At 46.6% G+C, this 21,424-nt stretch overlaps 1 protein-coding gene across 1 annotated transcript in view; it reads left to right on the top strand.

Moving 5' to 3' along the window:
• The first annotated feature begins 268 nt into the window (after positions 1 to 268).
• The window catches only part of P3H2 (prolyl 3-hydroxylase 2), a 62,876-nt gene continuing 41,720 nt past the window's right edge, over positions 269 to 21,424 (top strand). The window contains exon 1 of the mRNA XM_053986748.1: positions 269 to 724. Coding sequence (XP_053842723.1) covers positions 269 to 724 — 456 coding nt within the window. The remainder of the gene's footprint in view (positions 725 to 21,424) is intronic.

Genomic DNA, 21,424 nt, shown 5'->3' with positions numbered 1-21,424 from the left:
CGTCCCATCATACCGAGATCCATCGCACGGATCCCCGGGCCCCGCCGGGCGGACTGCACGGCGCGCACTCCCGCATCCCACCACGCCGGGATCCACTGCACGGCGCCGCTGCACGGACCGCACTACACCGAGCTGCACTGCGCGGAGCCCGCCGGGCGGAGCGCGCGGCGCGGAGCCCCGGACCCTCCCGCATCCCGCCGCCGAACCCCGTGGCCCCGAGCGCGCCCGCACCGCGCTGCCCACGGCGCGTCCCGGCGGCGCGGCGGGCATGGCACCCGGGAGCCGGCGCGGGGGGGCCCGGCTGCTGCCGCTGCTGCTGCCGCTGCTGGTGCTGCCGGCGGCGGGCGGCGGGTGCGCGGCGGAGGGCGGCCCGCTGGAGCCCTTCGATGCGCTGTACGCCAGCGGGGTGGAGGCGTACTACGGCGGGGACTTCGCGGGCGCGGCGCGGTGCCTGGAGCGGGCGCTGCGCAGCCGGCGGGAGCTGCGGGCGGCGCGGCTGCGGTGCCGGCGGCTGTGCCGAGCGCAGGTGCGGCTGGCGGAGCCGGGCCCGGGCGCCGGCGGGGACCTGCCGTTCTTCGGCTCGGTGCTGCGGCGCGCAGACTGCGTGCGGCGCTGCGAGGAGCCGCGCCTGGGGGCCGTGTCCCGCCACCGCGCCGCCGAGGAGGTGCGCGCCGACTTCCAGCGCAGGGTGCCCTACAGCTACCTGCAGCGCGCATACATCCAGGTAGGCACTGCCCGGCCCCCCTTACCCGCCCTCTCCAAAGGGTTCCCCCCGCTTCCATACTCCCGAACATCCCAGGTGTGCCCCCTCTGCCATCTCTCCCCAGCCGTACAGGTACGGTTCCCCACGATGTTCTCTCTGGTGTGTGCGGTCAGTGGTCATGTCTAGTTCCCGAGACAGGGAATCCTGGATGGCAACGTAGATTCTCTCCAGTTTTTGTTAACCTGTGCTTTTCCTGTCTTGTTTTGAGTGGTTTTTCTATTTACTCTGGGGAAAGGATGTTTTTGTTTTACTGCAACACAGTATAATTATGAAAATTGTCTGCCTTCAGTTTGCAGAGGAAAGCCCCAGAAACCCCTCAGTAACCCCCCAATGCCCTCTGCCACAAGTGTTTCCCTTTCAGACAGCCTGAACTGATTCCATGTTTCAGGAGCTGGGACTGTAGGTGAAGCTGGAAGGTACATAACTTGTGTTCCACGGACCTGATGGTCATTGTCCCGATGTGATGTGAAATACTTCACAGTATTTCTGCAAAGTAACAGTGTGCAGTCAGTATTTAGCAGCTGCTGACATCCTGAGTATCATCCTCTTATCCCAGTAACTTCTGCCTTATAACTGGTGCCTTCCCTGAGAAAAATGGTGTTACTCTTTAAACTTCCTTGCCAAAAAGAAGAAAAAAAAAAAAAAAAAACCAAAAAAAAACCAGAGGAAAAAAACCCCAACCTCCTCTCACCAACCCACACCATGATAATGGTATTTTTCTTATTCATTCAAGACTTGTGTTCTGCCAAGCCAGCCACCTGTAGTAAGTCTTCCTGTTCATGACTAGTAAGGACAGAAACTCTGGGAATTTTGTTTCATGCCAAGCAGAATGTTTAAAGCATTTCTGGAACATCTCCCTGTGGATTTCTGCTTTATTTGAGCACATTCATAACCTTTTAGTTGCTATAGGCAACTTAATAGGTGAAGACCTGTGTAGCAGAGCACGTTACGTGCTAGCGAGGGTGATTCTGCTGAAATCCATTTCTAGGTGGAGAAACAAACATCTTTCCTAGGCAGTGCTGGTGCTTGTGGTGCAGTTCTTACACAGCAACGCATCAAGGAGGCAAACAGTCAGCACTCTGAAACCCAGTGGAAAATCATAGCTACATTGCTTTTTCTATGCTTCCTTCTCTGTCATTGCCTTAATGTCAGTTTTACAAGTGAGGGACTAGAACTGCATTGGCTTAAACTCTAGTGGCCATGTGATATATAGAGTTCCTGAAAGAAATCCTGGGGGTGAACTGGAACTGTAATTTGGCTTGTGTGCAGTGCTAATGCAGCTGATGGTCCTTACTATAAAAGATATTCTATGTAGTGTCAGCATCTGTGGGAAGTGACGCAAAATTTGTCATGCTAAAAAATTAAGTGATTTCTTAATCTGATTTCAAAGCCTTTTTCAGACTCACTGATGTCAATCTCACTGAAGAACTTTCCTCTAAATTAAATAATAGAGTTTTTGTGTCCCACTTCAGTAAAATTGATATATAAAACCCCAGAAAATTTTAGGGTATGGGCTGTTCTTGCATGTATGCTTCTACTGAGACTCAGGTTATTTTCCTCATTTAAAATGGCATTCTAAGCTTATCAAAGCAATGTGTTTAAAACAGCCCCTTAAAAATTTATTTTATGTGTGACTCATCTTAATTTGCTTTTGCAACATCTGGGGATTTTATGTTCATGCTAACGCTGATTTCACTGCTCTCAGATGGAGTAGTGGATGTTCTTATCTGCATGGCTGTCTGAGTGTCGGGCATTGGAGCCAAGGGATGCTACTCTCTGATTAGACTTGTTCATGTTTTTAATACCTTTTTCTTTAATCCTTACTGATGCTCTTGGGTTTTGTAAGCAGCACTCTGACCAACCTGGTCCCTCACAGCACCCTGCAGTGATTTGTCCACGTCCTCACCTGGCTGCTGCCTGTACCTGAGCTCTGCTCCCAGGATTGCCCTTCTGCTCTGGCTCAACAAGTCTGTGCACAGGAGAAAATATCCCCCCATGGGATTTGCCTGCACTTGCACCAAACACGAGGTCTACTGTCGTACACTTGGATGTGAACCATCCCCTCATGCCAAGGCTGAGTGCCAAGGCTTTGGCATGTTCCCTGGGGGTTGGGATGCATCAGCTCCACACCCTCTGGGTTGGCTTTGGCTGCAGCATCTGCTCCGCATTTTATCTGAAAAGAGGAGCTTCAAAGTGGGGCTTCTGCAGAGCCCCCGTGCCGTGCTGTGGGTGCACAGACAGGCTGCACAGCTCGGGGGTGGCCACTTCACCCTGGTGTTTTGCTTCTTGAAACCAAAGAGGAAATGAGATGAGGTTCAACACCCTGCTGTGTACCCTGTCCAGCTCCTCCCTGGGCTGCATCACGAGGCCAGGATGCTGAGCACTAGTACAGAGCACTGGGAGGATGGCAGGGTTTGGTGCCATTTGTGGTTTGAGAGAAGAGCAGCAGCCTGGAATGTGCTTCCCACCTCCCACTCTTGTTGACCTCGTACTTGTTTGTTTCTCAGGAGGGGAGAAATACATCCCGTCAGGAGGCAGTGACAGAGCAAGGAACAGATGAAAAAAACCAAAGGGTTTGGCTCTTGTGCAGTGCTTTGAAAAACGGTGCTGAATATACATGAACTAATTCTTGCAACACTCCTGTGGGGCAGGAAAAGCAAAAGCTTTCAGTCCTGCTGGACAGATGCACAGCCAAACACTGTGTGTGACTCTGCAGCAGAGCCACCCAGATGCCCTGGGAGCAGGCAGGGCTCCCCACTGCCTTTTGGTGCCCTGGGAACAGGCTGGGGTCTCCCACTGCCTCTGGTCCCTCACTGCAGAGCAAGCACCAGCACAGCCTGGCCCCGTTGTGATGATGTGAATGAGACTCTGCAGTGAATTGATGGAAAACTGGTGCTAGATTTGGAAGTTTTGGACTTTTTTTGCTACTTTTTTTTTTTTTTTTCTTTTTTGGAATTTTTAAAACGATGATGGCAGCAGGTGCACTGGGCTGCATTGCTCCTGCTTCTGAGTAGATGCTGAAGATATTCCTGCATAGAGCATTGTAAAAGGGCAGAGAGGTGATGATGTGTGTAAGTGAAATACCAGTGCTATCCCTCTACAAAAACATATTCTATCAGCCTTTGGTGTGATCACCCTCATCATCCTATCAATTATTTCCTAATTTATCCATACTTTTCTGAAACAGAAACAGTGTTCTTCTGAAGACCGTTTTTCTATTTCACAGACATGATCTGAGTGTTTCTGGTGACTCTGGCATGATGTGAGGGGAGGCTGTGATGCACTGCAGGAATGGGACAGCTTGTGGATTCAGCTAAGGGTTTCTGTCAGCTTTGGGCTTGGGGTCAGGCTCCTGAAGTTGACTGCAGACTCTATGGACTGTAGACAGATTGCATTGAACAAGCAACCTAAGTCCAAATGTGTTTGTGTTGCTTCTCAATATGTATTTAAGTAGGAAGACTCCTCCTTTTCCTAGGAGAGCTGGTGTTTTCAGGTAACTTGGAAATATAGTGGGTGCATCTGTTTGAGTCAGTTAGGGTGAGAAGGTGTGGAAACAGAGAAGGAGGTGAAAACATGCAATGCATGTAGTGGGCTCTCCAGCCCACAGTGAAAAGGTTCTTCAATGGGTTTCTGCTGTCATGCCCCATGGGCTGGACATTTTGCCAAATGCTGGTGAGTCTCAGTTCTGTGCTGGCTGCTTGGTCTTTATCAAAGAAATAACCTCTGGGCTTGGCAGGTGGGTGTGGTTGGATCACTTTGCCCTCTTAAATATTTTATTAGTCATGTCCTCCTTGCTTTGCTGCTGTAGTCATCTTGTTTCTGTAAAAACCTAGCCTGCAGGCCATGACGTTCCTAACCCTGCTTTTTGGAGTTTTTCTAGCTCTGAGAGTGAGTGGAGGAGGAAATGTACACAATGTACAGCGTGACAGTGTTTGCTGCTGCGAGCTGCTGACTCAGGAGCTGTGCTGGAGCTTGCCCTGGATGGTCTGCTATGAACCCTGTGACAGAGCATTACTTCCAGTCCCCAGTCTAACTTCTACAAGTCAGCTTGGTCCAAAAACAAGTAACCTGGAAAAGTTGATCACTGTGTCAATTACAAAACCAAATCTAGTTTCTCTTCTACTTACTGACCCTCCTCTTGAGGTCTCTTTCCTTTGTCTCATCCTGTTACCAGCTCCAGCATTCCCTGGCCTGCTTTCTGGATTGATGGCTATAGCCTGTTTTAATTTTCTGTGGATATTGGTGTGCTGTTGCTGAGCACTTCCTCCCAGTTTGTAAATACTGAGTTGCAGTGGTCTTGTCTCCCCACATGCCTGAATGCCCTGTTGCACATCAGTGAAGCATGGCAGGAATTGTACGTATGTAGTCTGTAACCACCAGCCTTGGATCTAGATGGGAAAAAGCCTTTTAGCCTGTGCTTGGGTTTAAAACAATAAATAAAAGAAGTCCCCAGCACGTTGGACATTGCTTCTCTCTTAGTAATGCCAGATTGTAGGTGGAGCAAAAGGGGCAAGAGCCTGACTGTGTCTGGCTTATCCTGTCTTTGGCTTGAGCTCTCCCTTGTCATGTCTGAGATGTTCTTCAATTCTGTTACCATCATGACTTCTTGTGTTGCAAGCATAAAACAATGTTTAGGTTTTCCGTGTTGTAGGAGAGACTGTTTATTTGTTCTTTAAAGCTGATTCTTTTTTTTTTTTTTAACAAGGTCTTGTTTAGGGAAAATTTCCACTTTCATCTTCAATGCTGGGTTTTCCCCACTGCAGCAGATGGGGCAGTGCTGGAGGCACCGTGTCCTTGGTCACACTGGGCTGTCCTGCCCACCCACACCACCAAGATGAAATGCAACAAGCACAATAATCACTTGATAAAAAAACACAGGAGAGAAACAAAAGTGGGACAAGTGGGAGGCCAAATTTCAGAAACACTTGTGATACAGATTATTGTCTGACTGAAGTTCTTCCTTTGTAAACTCCCTACTTATGACAATCCAGACCCAAGGGAGGAGAGCTGTGTATGTAAACCTCAGCATTTAACCTCTCCACTCTGGTGGTTCTGTCCTCTGCCAGTGCTTATGTGATCTCTCCACGAGCCACATTTGGGCATCTGAGTGCCTGTACCAACCCTCGGGACAGTGGTTGTTGAGACACTTCAACCAAATCCTTTCCACCTCGAGTAACTACGACAGAGATGTGAATCACCTACCTAGGGGCTGTGGAGTTATTCTGGATTCACACCAGTGTAGTTGCTTAGGGAATTTCGTTTGTTTCACTCAAGGACTGCTGTTTTCCATGCACATTTTGCTCAGTTTTCCTTTGTGCCACAATGCTGCATGGACCTAAGCAGATAATGCGGTCCTGTCCTGGGATAAGCCACAGCCTTTGGGGAAATGTGGTTTCACGTGCAGCATCTTGTGGGCAGTGACACAAGATAGTGTGTAAAACTTCTTACTTTAAAGTCTTTGGGGGAGCAGCTGTTTCTCACCACAGGCACCACCTGTCCTGCAAGGCCTGCCTGTGCAGTTGGTCTTGTTTTTGCAGGATTTATGTGACATCTCAGATGAAGACCTATAGTAAAACTGTCATATAATCATTATTATTTGGATTTTTACTATTAGTGGTGTTTATTTATCTTCAATCTTGAGAATTGGTATTACTCAGATACTGGATAAATAAACAGATCTGAGACTTAATCTCTTGGAACGTCTCTTTATTTAGATTTTCTGAGAAAGCATTCCTGCTCCTCAGCAGAGGGTAAATGTTAGTGCTCAGAATGTTAAAATTATTTAGGACAAAAATAAACTCAGTTTATGGGGATGGAAAACTTCTGAGTCTTGATGGTTGGGTCAGTGTCCTGGGTTTAGAGCAGGATATTTAGTCCTGCCCTAAGCCCAGGACACTGACCCAACTGCCCCTGCTCCTGTTCTTGCTGATAATTTCAAATGAAATGCTTCTAAAATGTTTAGAGTTGAAAGTATTGTCAGAGAGGGAAAGAGGTAACCCAGTGGTTCAACTCTGCTGCCAGCAAATGCAGACTAGGTGCATCTTTCTCATGAAGGTGTTTCAGTGTCTTCACAGGATTCTCAGTCTTGACTTTTTGGACTTGAGCATGGGCTTGTGATGTACTAAAAATTGGACTAGCTGGTTATAGTGATTTTCTGTTGGTTTCTTTGGTTTTTAGAGTGTTTGGTTGTTTCTTTTTTTTTTTTTTTTTTTTTTAATAGAGCAAATCCAAAAGCAAAACTAAGGTGTTTGCAGTTTGCCACATCATTTCAACTGGTAGTAAATTAGCACAGCACTGCCCAGCAAATCAGGACACAACCAGTAAACACCTACTGGTCTTAGACCCACTAAGTTCGTTTCATACAGCCTAGTAACCATCCATTTGATAGCCAGCACTACTCTTTTCGTCTTGCTAAATTCCTCTTTCTCACTTCATAGCTATGCAGTTGTGCCAGGGCTTCAAAATATACTATACAGAATAATATAGAAAAACATACTAATTATAGACCCAGTGCAGTGGATCCTAGCCTGCAATATTTTGCAGTCTTTTGAAGAAAACAAAGTAACCCTGAATTCCTCCTTATTTCTTGGCAATGTCTGGTGATGTGGCTTGGATGATGGATGAGACAGGTGTGACTCACATGGTTTGAATGGATTTTTTGAGACCTTGATCTAAAGGCCTCCCAGTGCAGGTTAATATCCCAAGTGGGATAACAAAACTGGGCACCAACAGTGCATGAGAGCCCAGACTCCTGCTGCTGGGATGGGACCCAGGAACCTGCCCCTTCCCTGTTCTTGCATCTCCTTAGTTTCTCGTGGTCATTGCACTTTCCCCTGCTGGCTGCTCCTTGGCAGAGCCTTGCTGCTGAACTGCCCTGTCCATGTGCCTTGGTGTGCTGGGATTTGTTAAGTGGCTTTTTGAGCTGCCTGTTAAATCTCATCCATACGTCCGAGAGCTCTGCTCTGGCTTCTGCAGAGCCCTTTTGTTGTCCTTGGCCACAGGAATAACAAACGGCAGCTGATGATGAACTGCATGTGAATGAGCAATGCAGCTTAGCCCTGCTAAGCAAACTTATGCCCAGTACTCTTGAGTTGTGGCTGAGGTTTCAGCAAGGATTATTCCAATTTCTTGTACAACTGGTGATTTCATCGTGGATGGCACCAGCAGTGGTGAGAAACCATCCTGTCAGTAGCTGTTGCTTTACTGCCAACCTCCTGAGCCCTGCTGGAGCCTTGCTAGCAGGATTCTGGGCTCAAAGCACTGCTGGACGTCTGGAGCAAGGAACTGAGGGGTTATTTATCTTAGTTTTTTCCTTTGGAGGTGGTATGAATTAGTCATTGTGATTGGGTTTGTTCCCAAGGAGTAGGAACCCCTGTACTCTGCACAGGGCATGTTTCCATGTGTGTAGTCTGGACTGAGGCCAGGCTGAGTTGGGATAAATCGATGTGAACCCGGAGTGACCCAGCTGAGGGCCGTGGAGTTTCTCTCGTAGCACTGGGGAAGCTGAGATCAGGACTTGGCCAGTGTGTTTCAGCAGTAAGGGATGGCAGGAAGGAGGGCACGAACTTCCCTGGATGCTTTTGTTTCCAGCCAATGTATCAGCAATAAGGTATTGACATTTTTATTTCTTGGCCATGAGCTGGTGATGACTAATGAAGGCAGGGGGTCTGCCTGTGGGTGGGTTCAGGCAGCAAAGAGCTGTTCCTCATCAGCCTGTACCTCCCAACCAGTCCTTCTTTCCATGACAACTGGTCAGTTAAACAGACCCTCCAGGGCTGACGTCAAGGGTCAGGGATTTGGCCACCAAATAATTATAGCAACAAAAATAGCATCACTTCCCCACCCCTTCCTTCCCACATGATCCTGCTGAATCCCAACTCATAAATGTCCTTTTTTTTCTTTCTTGGATGAGAAGCAAAGCCCACATGTATTAGTTGGAACATATGGCAGGGTTTGGCTGCAGCCCATAAGTTGCGAAGGCCAAATATTCACTTGTAGCTTCTTGTTCACTTGAAAAAAAAAAGAGGAGAAAAACACGTTCTTTCAGGATTGGATGAAAGGCTGAGTCTGTGCTCGTGCTGGGATGGGAAGCAGATAGGCTGTGGGACAGCACACTGACCGTGCTGCTGTGATGGGGAACGTGTCCCCTCGCAGCCATTGAGAGGTGGCCTGGTGGCAGTGGCCACTGTCCCCTGCTCCCTGCCCTAATGCTGTTTCTCAGGTCAGGCAGAGTTTGCAGACAGGCTGCTCAGGAGAATGTCATCAGCACCAGGGGTGCAGAGCAGTCAGCAGGTTTTACATGTGGGTTAGCCACGGACAGGAGAGAATTCTGTCCTTGCAGCACTAAAGGTTTTATTAAGGGTCATGGGAACATCTGGAAGGGCGCACAAAATTTATGAAGGAGAGGAAAATTAAGGAACATTGTCAGAAATTGACTGTCTGTACCACCAGAATGTACCTGGTGTACCCAAATTAAAAAAAAATCAGAAACATCATAAAAATGCTTGTTAGACACCAACATGCTGCTTTTCACCATGGGTTTCCCAAAGCAGCTGCAATGTTGGCCTTGATCTCACATCATATCCCTGCAGAAAGATGAGCCTGAAACCGTCCTGTGTCCTGTCAATGTTAGAGGTGGGAGCATATGAATCCACAGAGCCTTTTGCCTGAAAAAAAAGGGTGGGTAAATCCTGCCTCAGAGTATTGCAAGTAGGGCACTGCCTACACCCACAGTTCTGTGAGGTCAGAGCTGGACTCCCGAGGGTGCAGTGGGGAGATATGCTGAAGTTCATTGCCCAGGGCTATGAGTGCAACTTCTTTTGAAGATGGAGCCAGCCATATTCCTTCCCAGGAAAGATCAGTGGTGTACAGAGAAAAGAGCTTGGAAAACATCCTTCAGAATATTTGCCGAACGTGTTGCTCTGACTGCCCAGAGACTGAAGCACAGTCTGTTGGTTGCCTTGCTTAGAAAGCTGCTTTTAAAGTGGTTTTGCCAAGGCACTGCCTGTTCTAAGGTCTACATATATTCTGGGGCATCTGTGACCTGAGTTACTCTATGTCTTTGGAAGCAGATGAGAAACTGCAAAGTTTCATTTAAGCAGTCTGAAAGGAAGCTTTTAGTGAAATATTTTAGTGAAAGGGACGAAAATTTTGTCTTATCCCCATTTTTCCCATTTATGGAGCTGCTGGTCTCTCTGTTGCAGGGGCTGAGAATGGATGGCAGTTTTCTTACCTGTGGGCAGCACTGATCCTGGGGATGTGTTTGCAGGATCTGTTAACCAAGAGTTGTGAGATGCCCAGAGGTGGGTGAGGAAAGGCTGTTTTTGTAGAGGGAACTCATGCTGCTTTGGGAGAGGTTTTTATTGCATGGTGATGCAGAGTCCTGACCTGTGCTGCTGAGAGCAGGTGGTTGGGGCAGGGTTTTCTGAGTGAGTGGTGTTAAATATCTTTTAAATGTCTTTTGGCACATGGTTGTTCCTTGGTTGGCAGCCATACTCCATTTTCTTTAACATAAGTGTTGCACCCTGGTACACAGGTGACTCTGCTGCTTCCCTGGAGTTGTCACTCCAGGGTCAGTCACAGACTCCTCCAGCCAGCTACCTTGGCTCACTGCGGTGCTGCTCAGTAAAACCTGGTTTCAGCTTGGATCCTGCTACAAGGCAGGCAAATACCAAATAAAACAGTGAAGTGCCACTTGAAGAAGCAGCTTGTCCACTCAACTGTCAACTGCACGTCCCTTCTCTGCAGCCTAGATTGGCTGCAGGATTGTGGTAGCTCACTGCAGGCGTGTGCTGTGTGTTGTGAGGATGCAAAGGACATCCTCAGGCTCCTCCAGAGCTGTTTCCTCAGGTAATATCCATGTCTGGGCTGCAGTCTCCAGCTGAGTTCCAGCTGAAGCCAGGCTCGGACTGGCTTCATGCAGCACTTTTACCTGCATGGGGGAGCTGAAGCTGTTGCACCCCTGTCTGCCATCAGCATGATCTTTGTGTGCTTTCCCAGCCACCCTTCCTGCTGCTGGAGTTTGCTCTCCACTATCCCAACTGGCAGAATCTTTCTCACTGTACCCTGAGCATTCCTTGACCAGACTCACCACCCTCTAAAGGGGCAGATCCTACGCACACTCAGTGCTTTAATGCTGGATTCAGGTCTCATTCCTGTAGCCTCAGTGACTTGGGTGTAACAAAAGCTCAACATGGGACATCAGTGCCTGGTTGTTCCCCAGTGCAAGCACTGTGAGAGGAGGCAGCTCTGCAAGGCACTGCTCTGTAGAGGACAAGGCTTGTAGCTCCCCGATGGCCTGGGATGTGCAGGGAAGTTAAAGTTTTGGCAGCTGGACTCTTCCCTGTGATAGCTGAAGCTCTGGGAGTTGGAGTAGGCTATGATTCTTTGAATGTTGCCAAACTCAGATCTGAGCTTAACAAAAGAGATTTTCCCATCTTGGGAGACTCATTCCAACCTGATTACTGTTTGGGTTGTTCAACAAAACAGTCCCTAGAAAATTACTTTTGCACTGCAGCACAAGGCTTCCCATGGTGGCGTTTTTAACTGCAAATCACTGTTTCTTTAATCACTGTACTTCTGTTTTCCAAATATATTTTTGGATCCTTGCTGTGAAATCTGGCTAGATGACAGACTCATAAATAAACCATTTTTAGCTTCTAATAGTTTTTGAATCAAACCAAACCAGGTAGAGAGACCTGAACGACCATTCATCTGGACTTTCTCTTTGAAAGTTACAGCTCTTAAAGTTGTCACTGAGTTGCAGCAATCAGTACACTCAGCTGTCGTGAAAAGCACAGTGTAGAAGCCATAGTGTCCTTCATGATGCTTTTGAGAAGTATTAGATAGTGAAGGTTTGCATGTTTCAGGCTTATTGTTTACATTCCTGTCCCTCTATTACTGTTTTTCATGGGGGATGTTACAGCTCAGCTCCTAAGTGGTGGAGCCCTGCTCAGAAAGGGTTCCAGGTCCTTTGGGATCTTCTGTGCTGCTCTTTGGGGTTGCTTTGGTATTGCAGCCAACCTGTGCTGAATAGCAAAGTCTTGCTAAGTAGGATTGCCAGCTGAGCTCTTGCATGCTCTAGGTGTGTGTTACTGGCTTTTCTTGTGTGCACAGATGTGCATGGAGCTGGGGAGATGGACAGGAAAACCCTCCTGGTGTTTGCCTGTGCTGCACACCTGAGATGGGAGGGAGTGCTCAGGTCTAAGAGCTGGCAGTGCTTAGCCCCTGAGTGAGGGATAATTTCATTGGGCTAAGAATGCACTCAAGCCTAGAAAGGACTGTGTTTGGGAAGTGATCAGGATTACTGTGCCAAGTGAATGCTGATGTTACTATCAGTGCTTTTAAGTGCCAGTTGGTCAATGGCACAGCTGGGTCAATAGTGCATTGTATCAACCACTTTACTATCCGTCTTATTTAAGACACTTAATGGCAGCTTTGGAAGTTATTCTCTGCTATTGAGGGGGGAGAGCTAAGGCCAGACAACTGAGAGTTCAATTGTGTTTAATTTTGGTGTTTGCTCTTGAGTCCTAGGGCTGGAAAGGTAAAAATTGTAGGAAGACAAGGAAGGGAGAATCTGCTTTTATTTTCATAAGTGTTCTCTGTGTCAGGAGGATCATCAGGCGTTTTGGAGGTTATCCCCTGTTGCAAAACTGCAGTAGAATTTTAGCTGAGCTGTATTCTCCCTTTTATGCGCCAGCAAGCTTGGCCCTCTGCTCTTATCTACACTTAGTGCTTTAGGAGTCCTGAACACGGAAAACTAGATCTGCTTTTGCTTAGCATTAGAAGCCAAAAAGCAGCACTCAGCTATCTCTTGTTTCAGAGCCAGGGTGCTGCTGAGTGCAGTCAGAGATTTTGTCCAACCAGTGACGGGTGACAACAGAAGGATGTCAGTGCTAGGGAATTTCAGACAGAGATATGTACCAAAGGCTGCTGAAAATAGCAGGGTTTGAAGCCTTCTGAGCTGCACACTTTGATCTTGGTCCATTCTGAGGACAACTGCTCTGACTGATGGACTGCACTGTAAGTTGGTGATGGATTTAGCAGAGTCCTCACAGGTGTCTGGATTTGAGACCTGCTGATATTAGCAATAAAGCTGTGTAAAATGTCTAATGGTGTATCTGTCCTTTAATCTGAGAGCAGTGAGATGGAGGTTGTTAGGATAAATGGAAGGGAGTGTGACGCAGCTTATTCAGAAAGAAAAAGAGCTGAAGTGGTGCCTGTATTTGCTGTGGACTCACATCTGTTCTAATGACTCAGGTTGATGCCTGATGACTTACTAAAGCACAGCTGCTTTGTGCACTGAAGTGTGTGTGTTGAATCCAGCCTGTTGGGTTTTTGTTCTGCACAGAGCTCACATGGGATCTGGCAGACCTCAGGCTTAGACGTAGCAACCGCCTGATGGTCCCAACTGTGTTTTATTTGGGAGCGTGTGACCCAGACACCAGAACAGTCCGTGAGGCAGGGGGCAGGAATGGCTGGGTTTGCTCCAGCCCAGCACTCCATGCCCTGATTTGCCCATCTGTGGAATGGGTTTGATGTGCAGTAATTACACACCAGGCACTCGGAGTTGGGAGACATGGCTGACATCACATGTTTGGGGAATGGCAGATGCGCTGCGTGGTGTCCGTGCTCCGTGAGTCAGTTCCAGCAGGAACAGCACACATAAACAGTAGCAGATTAATTAAAGATGTCCTGTTCTGCAGAAGGCCAATTATGGAGCAGTTTGCTCCGAGTCAGTAGTGCTGCCTGGCTTATTAGCAGGGCATGAGCTGACTGCCCCCTCAGAGGAGAGCAGTCATACAGCTGTGGCAATTCACTGTCACAACTGTCCTGCACATGAAAGAGGAGATGTGGATGTCAGCCATACAGGTCCAGGCTAGGTCAGCTTCCAACCCTTTGTTGAAGCTGCTCCACAGGCAGTAGAGCAGTGTCTGTGCTCCATACAGCAGACATTTGCAGTCAGGTGTTCCTTACTACCTTTGCAGAGATCTCCTTGGCTTCAGTACCGTTGGTATTTTTATTCCAGATGTTTCTCCTTGAGCTGCTGCTGCTGCTGTTTAAAGGACCCTCAAAACCTGATAATATCCCTGGGACCTGGGGAAATTGAGCATTTCAGATGAGTGGGAGTCCAAAATCATCACCAGGCTGCAGAATAATGGTTGTCCTTGTTTTAGGCCTTCAAAATCTGATAGGATCATTGTAAAAAATGTGACTCAAGGGTTTTCTTTGGAGTGGTTCCTGAGTGACAAACATTTTCTGGTTGGGACCTGGACTGAGTGTGGAAAGCCAGCTGCCTTGTCCAGGGGCAGCAGCTTTCATTTCACAGGACTCATCTGGCTGAGGGTGAAGGGTGAAGTGTCCTAAATGTCCTAATGTCCTAAGCTCAATCCCATCCCTCTGTCACATCACTTTATGGCCCAATGTCATTAATCCCATTCTATAGCTCACCATAAATTACCCTGTGAATCTTTTCTACCCACATCCCTACTTCTTTCTGGTGAACCTCACCAGCAAGACCCCTACAATCAGCATGAACTACTGCAAGGAGAGTCAGATCCATCAGCCATAGGGCTGAGCAGGGCTGACAGCACATCCTGTCTCAGCTGCGCTGCTTGAGGACAGTTGCTGAGAGGAATTCTCCCTTTCCAGCAAGGCTTTATCTATTTTTCATATTGTTTTACTTTAAACAAACAAAAAAAATCACTGCTGGAAAAATAATTATTTCAACATCCACTGAGATTTGTTTTGGAAAGCTGATACTCTGCTTGATTTCAAATTCACGAGGTGAACTGAAATTTCAGCTCTGGAGCATATTTCGCTTTGTCTTCCACCCATGGAGAGCTGAAAGAGAAGTGTAAGAAGAAAAGTGGGGCAGGGAAGAGAAGTGGCAAAGGAATCGGGGAAAGGAGTCACAGCAGCAAATGTGTTTGGCAGACTCCTGTGCCAAACTGTAGGAGGAGGTCATGGGGATGCTGTTGTGTTGAGGGGCACTTGCCTGTACCAGGGTTTGAGGAGGGTAAGTAGCGATGGGTTGGTTTGTTTTGAAAGGAGGAACTTGCCAAAATGTTGGATTTGAACTTCTTCCTATAGAAAACTGGAGCAAGAATTCCTGCTGGGGCTAAAGCAGCCAGGCAGGCTCACTGTGGCTGGGAAAGAGGGAGCTGATGGTGATATCTCACAGGGTCTCAACCCTGCACAAAGCAAACAGCTGCTGTTGATGTCTCTCACTTGTCACTTTTGAAGGTTTTGAAGGCCATGTAGCTCTGCTTTCACTCCCTAAAGCCTGTGTGCCAGGTGTATGGAAGAGCCAGCACTGTCTCACAGGGGATTTGGTCCTTCCTCAGGAGGGACTCATCCTCCAGGCCAGGTAGGCAGAGAGATTTAACCAGGGTTATTCTCAGGTAGTGTGCATTGGATTTTCACATCACTGAAACATGTCCAAACATTTTTATTACTTTTTCTCTTAGTTCATAGTAGAAGATTTCATATTTACAGTAGGATACTAGTCTTCAACAGCAAGCATAGACACATTTCTTTTCTGAACTACAGAGACATGGATTGCTGCAGAAGAAAATTCACAATGATTGGTGTTTTGATGGGCCCCAGGTTAGCAATTGGGAGTGTCATAGCCTGTCCATAAACACCTTTTCTACTATAAAGCGAGGCTTTCCAAGAGCTTTTGGCCTTTGCCTTAGCAAAAAGGATACACTTCCCTGGCATGGGATGCAGTACCCCAAACCCTGCTTTACCCCAGACATACATCTTTGTATCCAATTGCACAAGTGTTAGCATGTTAAACTTCTGTGTGGTATCTTCTGTGTTAAACAGAGCTGGGCAGGGAGGTTTGTAAATTTGGGAGATCCTGGAGCTTGCTTGTGCATGCACACTCATTTGCACTCATGAGTGCAGAGCCTTAGGAACGAGTGTAACAGCTGTATTCCTTGAATCTTTTCTAGTTCCTCAGTAGAAGAAAACTTGCCAAAAATATGGCACCCTGAAGTTGTAACTGCTCTCTTTGTTCTCATTTGCTCATATCTCCAGAGGAATGAAGTCATTTATTTGATTTGCCCTGCTGCTTCACACTCCTGCTTATGAATGGCTGGGACAGGACTGGGAATATGAATAGCCTGGCTGCATGTGGCTTGGAAAGATGTGTTCACTTGCACGTTGGTGTCCAGAGTAGCTGGCTCTGAAATCCTATCAGTAAGGCTTTTGAGTAACTTAAAACCCTTCTCGTAGATGCTTTGAATTTCTTCCACTCTGACATTGTGTAAGCCCCTGTTGAAGTTTCATTACCTCAGTAACCACAGAAAAGCAGCCAGCCTTTTCACTGAAACCTTCCCCACAAAGGTCTGGATTCATTCCCTCACCCCCCTTTTTCCTTGAATGCAGAGCACAGCTTATTGTAGTTTAAATAGCAGGGGAGAAGGCCAAGACTGCATATGGATGTGGGTGGCATCATGCTAAAGAAGTAAGAATGTGTCCTGTCCCCTGGCTATCTCTGTGCCACTCAGTACTAAATATGGAAGGTGACCTGTATAATTTTCAACATAATTAGGATATTCAGTACTTTCTTTAGAGTAGCTTATAACAGACCAATCCCAAGCAGCTGCTGTTTCATGGGCCATTCTTGGTATTTTCTGTGCTTTAAATAACTCCAGAGTTTCGTGATGTGCTCTGGTGAGACTTTTCCCTACTTTCTCTCTAAAATTTGTTCCAGAGCCTTGTGTAATGAGTCATTGATTCACCATTGGCTTAGCAGGCCATTGTGGTGTGAGCAGTCAGAAGGTTTCTCTATTGCTCCTTCTCTTAGGGGCAGTATTCCTGGCAGAGGAACTTCAGCGCTCCCCAGAATGGCACAAATCCTCCTCAGCACAAATATTCCCTTCCCACATTCACTACCAAGCCCCATCCAGGTTGCTTCTAGCCTGACTCCTCCTGCTACTTGTACTATAGATCAGAAGAGTTACCCAGGAATTAAAAAATGTATTTTTTTGCCAATTTTTCATCTCATCTGGTTTCACCCAAGGAGACAACCACAGTGTATGCCACTGCTATGTAGAGAAGTTAAAATATCCTGTTAAAAAATTGAGACAAACCTTTGCCAGTAGCTAAGTAGCTGCTGAGGGCTTTTCCTTGCTGTGGAATACTGCCAGAATTTGGGAAAGATGTTAATTTTTGCCTTTGTTTTTTCTTTTTTTTTTTTTTTTTTTTGAGTAGCTTAAGCCCAAACAATTGAAATTGACGGCAAACTGAACATCAAGTGAAAAGGTTTTTTATTTGAAACCCAGAAGTTACCAGTTTAAATAAAGTCCAGTTCTACTTGCTGATGCTTGGAGAGGAAAAGGAAAGACCTTTTTAGACACCAGGCAATGCGTTATATGTGCCTCCCCAGACACTCTCATTTTCAGCCTTTTTTAGATTCAGACACCTATAAAATTAGGGGATTATTTTGTTTGGCACAAGATCATGTCTATTTTCAGAAGCACCCAGAGCTGCTCCAAATGCTGCAGTTACTGCTGCTGGGGGAATTGGTGCCAGGCAGCTGCTTTTCATTTCTAGGGAATTTAGGAAAAGTTTACTGTGCTTAGCTGATGTTTTGTGCTTAGTAAAGCCTTTGTTTTCTCCCTCAAAATTTCATTAATCACATTATTTGTTGCTTAAGCAGCAAGGTAGCAATCAGGCAGAAATGACTGATGTTATTTGCTCATATGCAATCCAAAGTTGTTGAAGCAAGGAAAGAACATGAGAAGACTTCTCGGTCCTGAGAAAGAAAAGCTGTTGCTTCTGGCTGTGCTGTGGGAGATCCAAGGCAAGAAGTTTACCTTAGCTGAGTGAATAATCACAAAACCCCCATCTAACAGCTTTCCTCTTTCATGCTGGTTATGGCTTTTTTTTCCCCCTTCTAACTAATGATTTTTTCATGTGTAACCTGCACAGAGCCAGTGGGATTCTGCTCTGTGTTAGAGGATGGGATGCTCAGAGGCAATAACAAGTGTACAAACTTTTGGAGTTCTTTCATCTCATAGAACCTGGAGTGCTTGCACTGATATGGTAAATAAATTACTGAGAGTAATTTATTTAATTACTGAGACATGTTCAGCAAGGTGAAAGCAGGAAGGAGAGTTCCTGCTCTTGGTTTGTGCCCATGGTCAGAATCTGCTGGGCATCAGGCACTCACCACCCTGGTAAGATGAGAAGATATGAAGGCACTAGAAGTGTGATCATGTACTTTGCCACAGATCACACCATGTATTGTTAGAATTATTCAGTTTAGAAGACTAAAAGAGCCCAGTAAGTTGCCTTCCATAGAAAAAGTTAAGAAAAAGAAACAAAAAAGCAATGTATGCCGGAAGGGTGGCAGTGGGAAATGGACCAACAGGGCTTTTCTGCCCTGCTCTGGGGAGCATGAGCCTCTCCAGTGATGTGAAATCCATCCCTTTCTAAATTTGTTAATTAATTTCTGTGGTGTAGCTATTGAAACTCCTGTGCAGGTGGGAGGTTTTGCTCTGCACATTTTCATTGCAAGTAACTGCAGAAGGAAAGAGGCTTCACCACACCACAAGGGGGGCTGAGCTCTGTGTGTTGGCAGGAGGAAAAGAATTATTTCTTCATTAGCAAGCTGTGAATGTTTACTCTAGATGTGTAGTTGTGAATTGACTCCTGCAATTCATGTCCTTCCCATGCCAGATGCTGTCAGGCTCATCAGTAAAGCCACTCTTGGCCACCCTGTCATTCTGGTTAGACCTAACCAAACCCACAAGTGGGGTGTGAGGGGAAAAAATTCTTGGTGCATACACACTTGTGAGTGGGTGAGATCAAGAGACACACTCTTGGTCTTTTCTTAATGTTTCCAAGACAGAGGTTTGCCATGTCTTTGAGTGGATGCTGGCATTGCCCCGGGTCCCTCTCTGGCTGATATCCAGGAAACCATTTTACCATAAAAGCTGTGGTGCTAGGGCTGCTTCCCTGAGACAGATGACATTTCACTCTCCTTGCTGAGAAAGCCTTGCTGTAATCTGCTAGATAAGGAAAGTATTTTTATTTCACCTCCAAATACACTGCTTGCTCAGAGTCTGGCTCAAACTGCCACAACTGCACATTTTTGCAAGGAGAGGGGGAGGCTCTTGTTTACCACAGATGCTGATCTTACCCCCTCACAGCTTGCTGAGTCACACAGATGCAGCCCAGACATGATGTAGGCTGCATCTCAGACTTCCCAGGTTTTTCCACCCTTGCAGATCTCCCATTCTGTTTCCAGCTAAAAACAGAATTGAGGGACTTGATTCATCCTTCAGGGAAAGAGCAGGGGAATGACATGGATTTTCATGTCTTTTCCATGCAGGAATTGAAGTTCCAAAAGCAAACATTGGTGTTGGCTCTTGGAGAGATGATTGGCTTCCTGCTTCATTCCTGGGGACTCGGGACACTTTCTGACTGTTCCTTTTTGGGCTGTGTGCTAGCTCCTGTGGTACTTAGAGATGGGAAACCTTGCTGGGCTGGGAATTGGCTGTGGTGCTGATTCAGGGAGGCAGATGGGGAAGATGCTGGAAGATGCCTGTATTGTGACATGTGACCAAACTGTTTCCAGGAAGAGAGCTGCTGTGCTTCTGTCACAACTTCAGTGATAAGCAGACAGCCTGGAGCAGAGCCTGGAAAATGTAAAGAGTCATGAGCTTTTTCATTCTTGGTTGTGCACAGCTTCTTCATCTTGGCCCTTGAGAAAGAACAGAGCTCTGGTTTATTATTTTCCAGCTCACAGCCAAGGCAGGCTAGTCTCATGAAAACTGGATCCTTGGGGAAGGAAAGTTTAGAGGGTGTTGGTTTGTTTCCTTTGTCATTTATCTTGCTTAAGGAGATGATGGACTGGGAATGAGGCAGGTATGTCACCATCTGAATAATGTGGATTGTCTAGTGTGTTTTGGGATGAATCCCAGTGTCCTTTGGCTATTTTTATCCAAAAAGGTGTCAAGTGCTTATGTAAATTTCACCAAGTGACTTGTTGATGCTTCTCAAGCAATAGATGCTTCAGTTGAATTGAGGCATGTTTCCCAGCATGAGGAAACAGAGGCTCATGAGTGCCCTGGATGGGAGCACTAAATCAGGCAGAAGCAGGAGGTACCAGCTGAGGAGAAGGATGATGGAGACAGTGGTGCACCAGTGGCCACCTGCCTGCCCCTGACACACTGATCTTGCTCTACACATTGATTTTCTTCTCTGTTTTCAAAGATGTCCATGATATCAGTCCCCAGCTCTTTTTCATCCCTTTTCCCTTGTCTATACCGTTGGGTTCAACTGGGTGCCAAGGGGCAGCACAAAATCAGAGGTGCCTGACCAACACAGGGCTCCTTTGACTTCTGGTTTCAGGAGGCAGCAGAGTTGGATGAGAAACAGTTTCCTACCTGGAATTTCCTGTTTGGGTGCTGGGAAGGTTGTTAGGGATACCAACCTTAATTACGAATTTTCTGTTTCAGTTAAGATCCCTCCCAGATAAACTTGAGCCCAATACCAGATGTGTCACAAACTATTGCCTGCCATTCTGCTCCTTTGGAGCTCCTTGCAGTAACAGACTATGGACATGTAGCGCAGTGCAGAAACTACATTTGGATTTTCTAGTGAGAAGAACCTATTTGTCCCAGGCTTTTTGTTATTGCTGTTGTTCCTCTTAGTAACATTTGTGTGCACTAGAAAATACATGATTAGTGGTACTGGGGGAGGAGGAGGTTTGCTTTCGGTTTTTGTTTTTATGCAACTGACAGAGAGAGCAGCTGTATCCAGTTACAGTAAATGTCCCCAAGAGTGGCCAGCACTGGGCACTCAAGGAGGGACAGAAAAACATGTTCAGAGCACAAACAGGATGCTTGCTTTCAATATAAAATGCAGTTAGCAATTGCAGTGCTTCATTACGAACTGGGGCAAATGATCTGGCCTGGCAAATTTTCTGAATTAAAAGTGCTCAAGATCTTTCAGAAATTGTAATCAATTTTCAAAGATCATAGATTTGTGTGACTGCTGCATTGAGAGATATATTAAAAAACTTACATAGTCCAGCCATCTGCTTGGGATGGGTATATGCCAGATTATTACATGTGTTTTTAAAATCCTCCTGAGGAGAATCCTGAATTCCCAAAGGAAAATGACCTTGAAGTTGGGTATTTTTTTTTTCCTGATATCTAGATAAACATTTTTACATGGTACAAATTAAGCCAGTGGCTATGCTCTGGTTCCTCACCACCTTTCTTTCTATATGTCAGCCTGCATCTGAAGTGTGTTTTCAGCTCCTCTCTGTGTTTTCGATTCTAGTGTGAGAAAGCCAAATGCTTTCAGTCCTCCCTCGTGGACCAGACCTTCCAGAGTCATTTTCTCTTGCATCCTATCCCTGCCCCAACTCTGCTGGATGTGTGTTTAACTTGGTTCCACTTTCCCCCAAGTATAGACTTGGCATTTCTGGCTGCTGGTGTCCTGCAGTGGGAATGCCAGGACTGATGTTACTGTGAGATAGGCTGTTTGCAAGAGCAGCCCACATTCTTCAGGCTATTCTAGCCCTCACATTTCTGCAGAAATCAGATCATTTGCAGGGCAGGTGTGGCCTTCGTGTTTGTAGGTGCAAGGCTGAGTTAAAGGGAAGAGTGCTTGTGAAAGGGCCTTTCCTGCTGAGGG

Source organism: Vidua macroura, chromosome 10 (assembly GCF_024509145.1).
Source record: "Vidua macroura isolate BioBank_ID:100142 chromosome 10, ASM2450914v1, whole genome shotgun sequence".
NCBI lineage: Eukaryota > Metazoa > Chordata > Aves > Passeriformes > Viduidae > Vidua > Vidua macroura.
The sequence above is the reverse complement of the archived record's forward strand: the minus strand, read 5'-3'. Positions and strand labels throughout refer to the sequence as shown.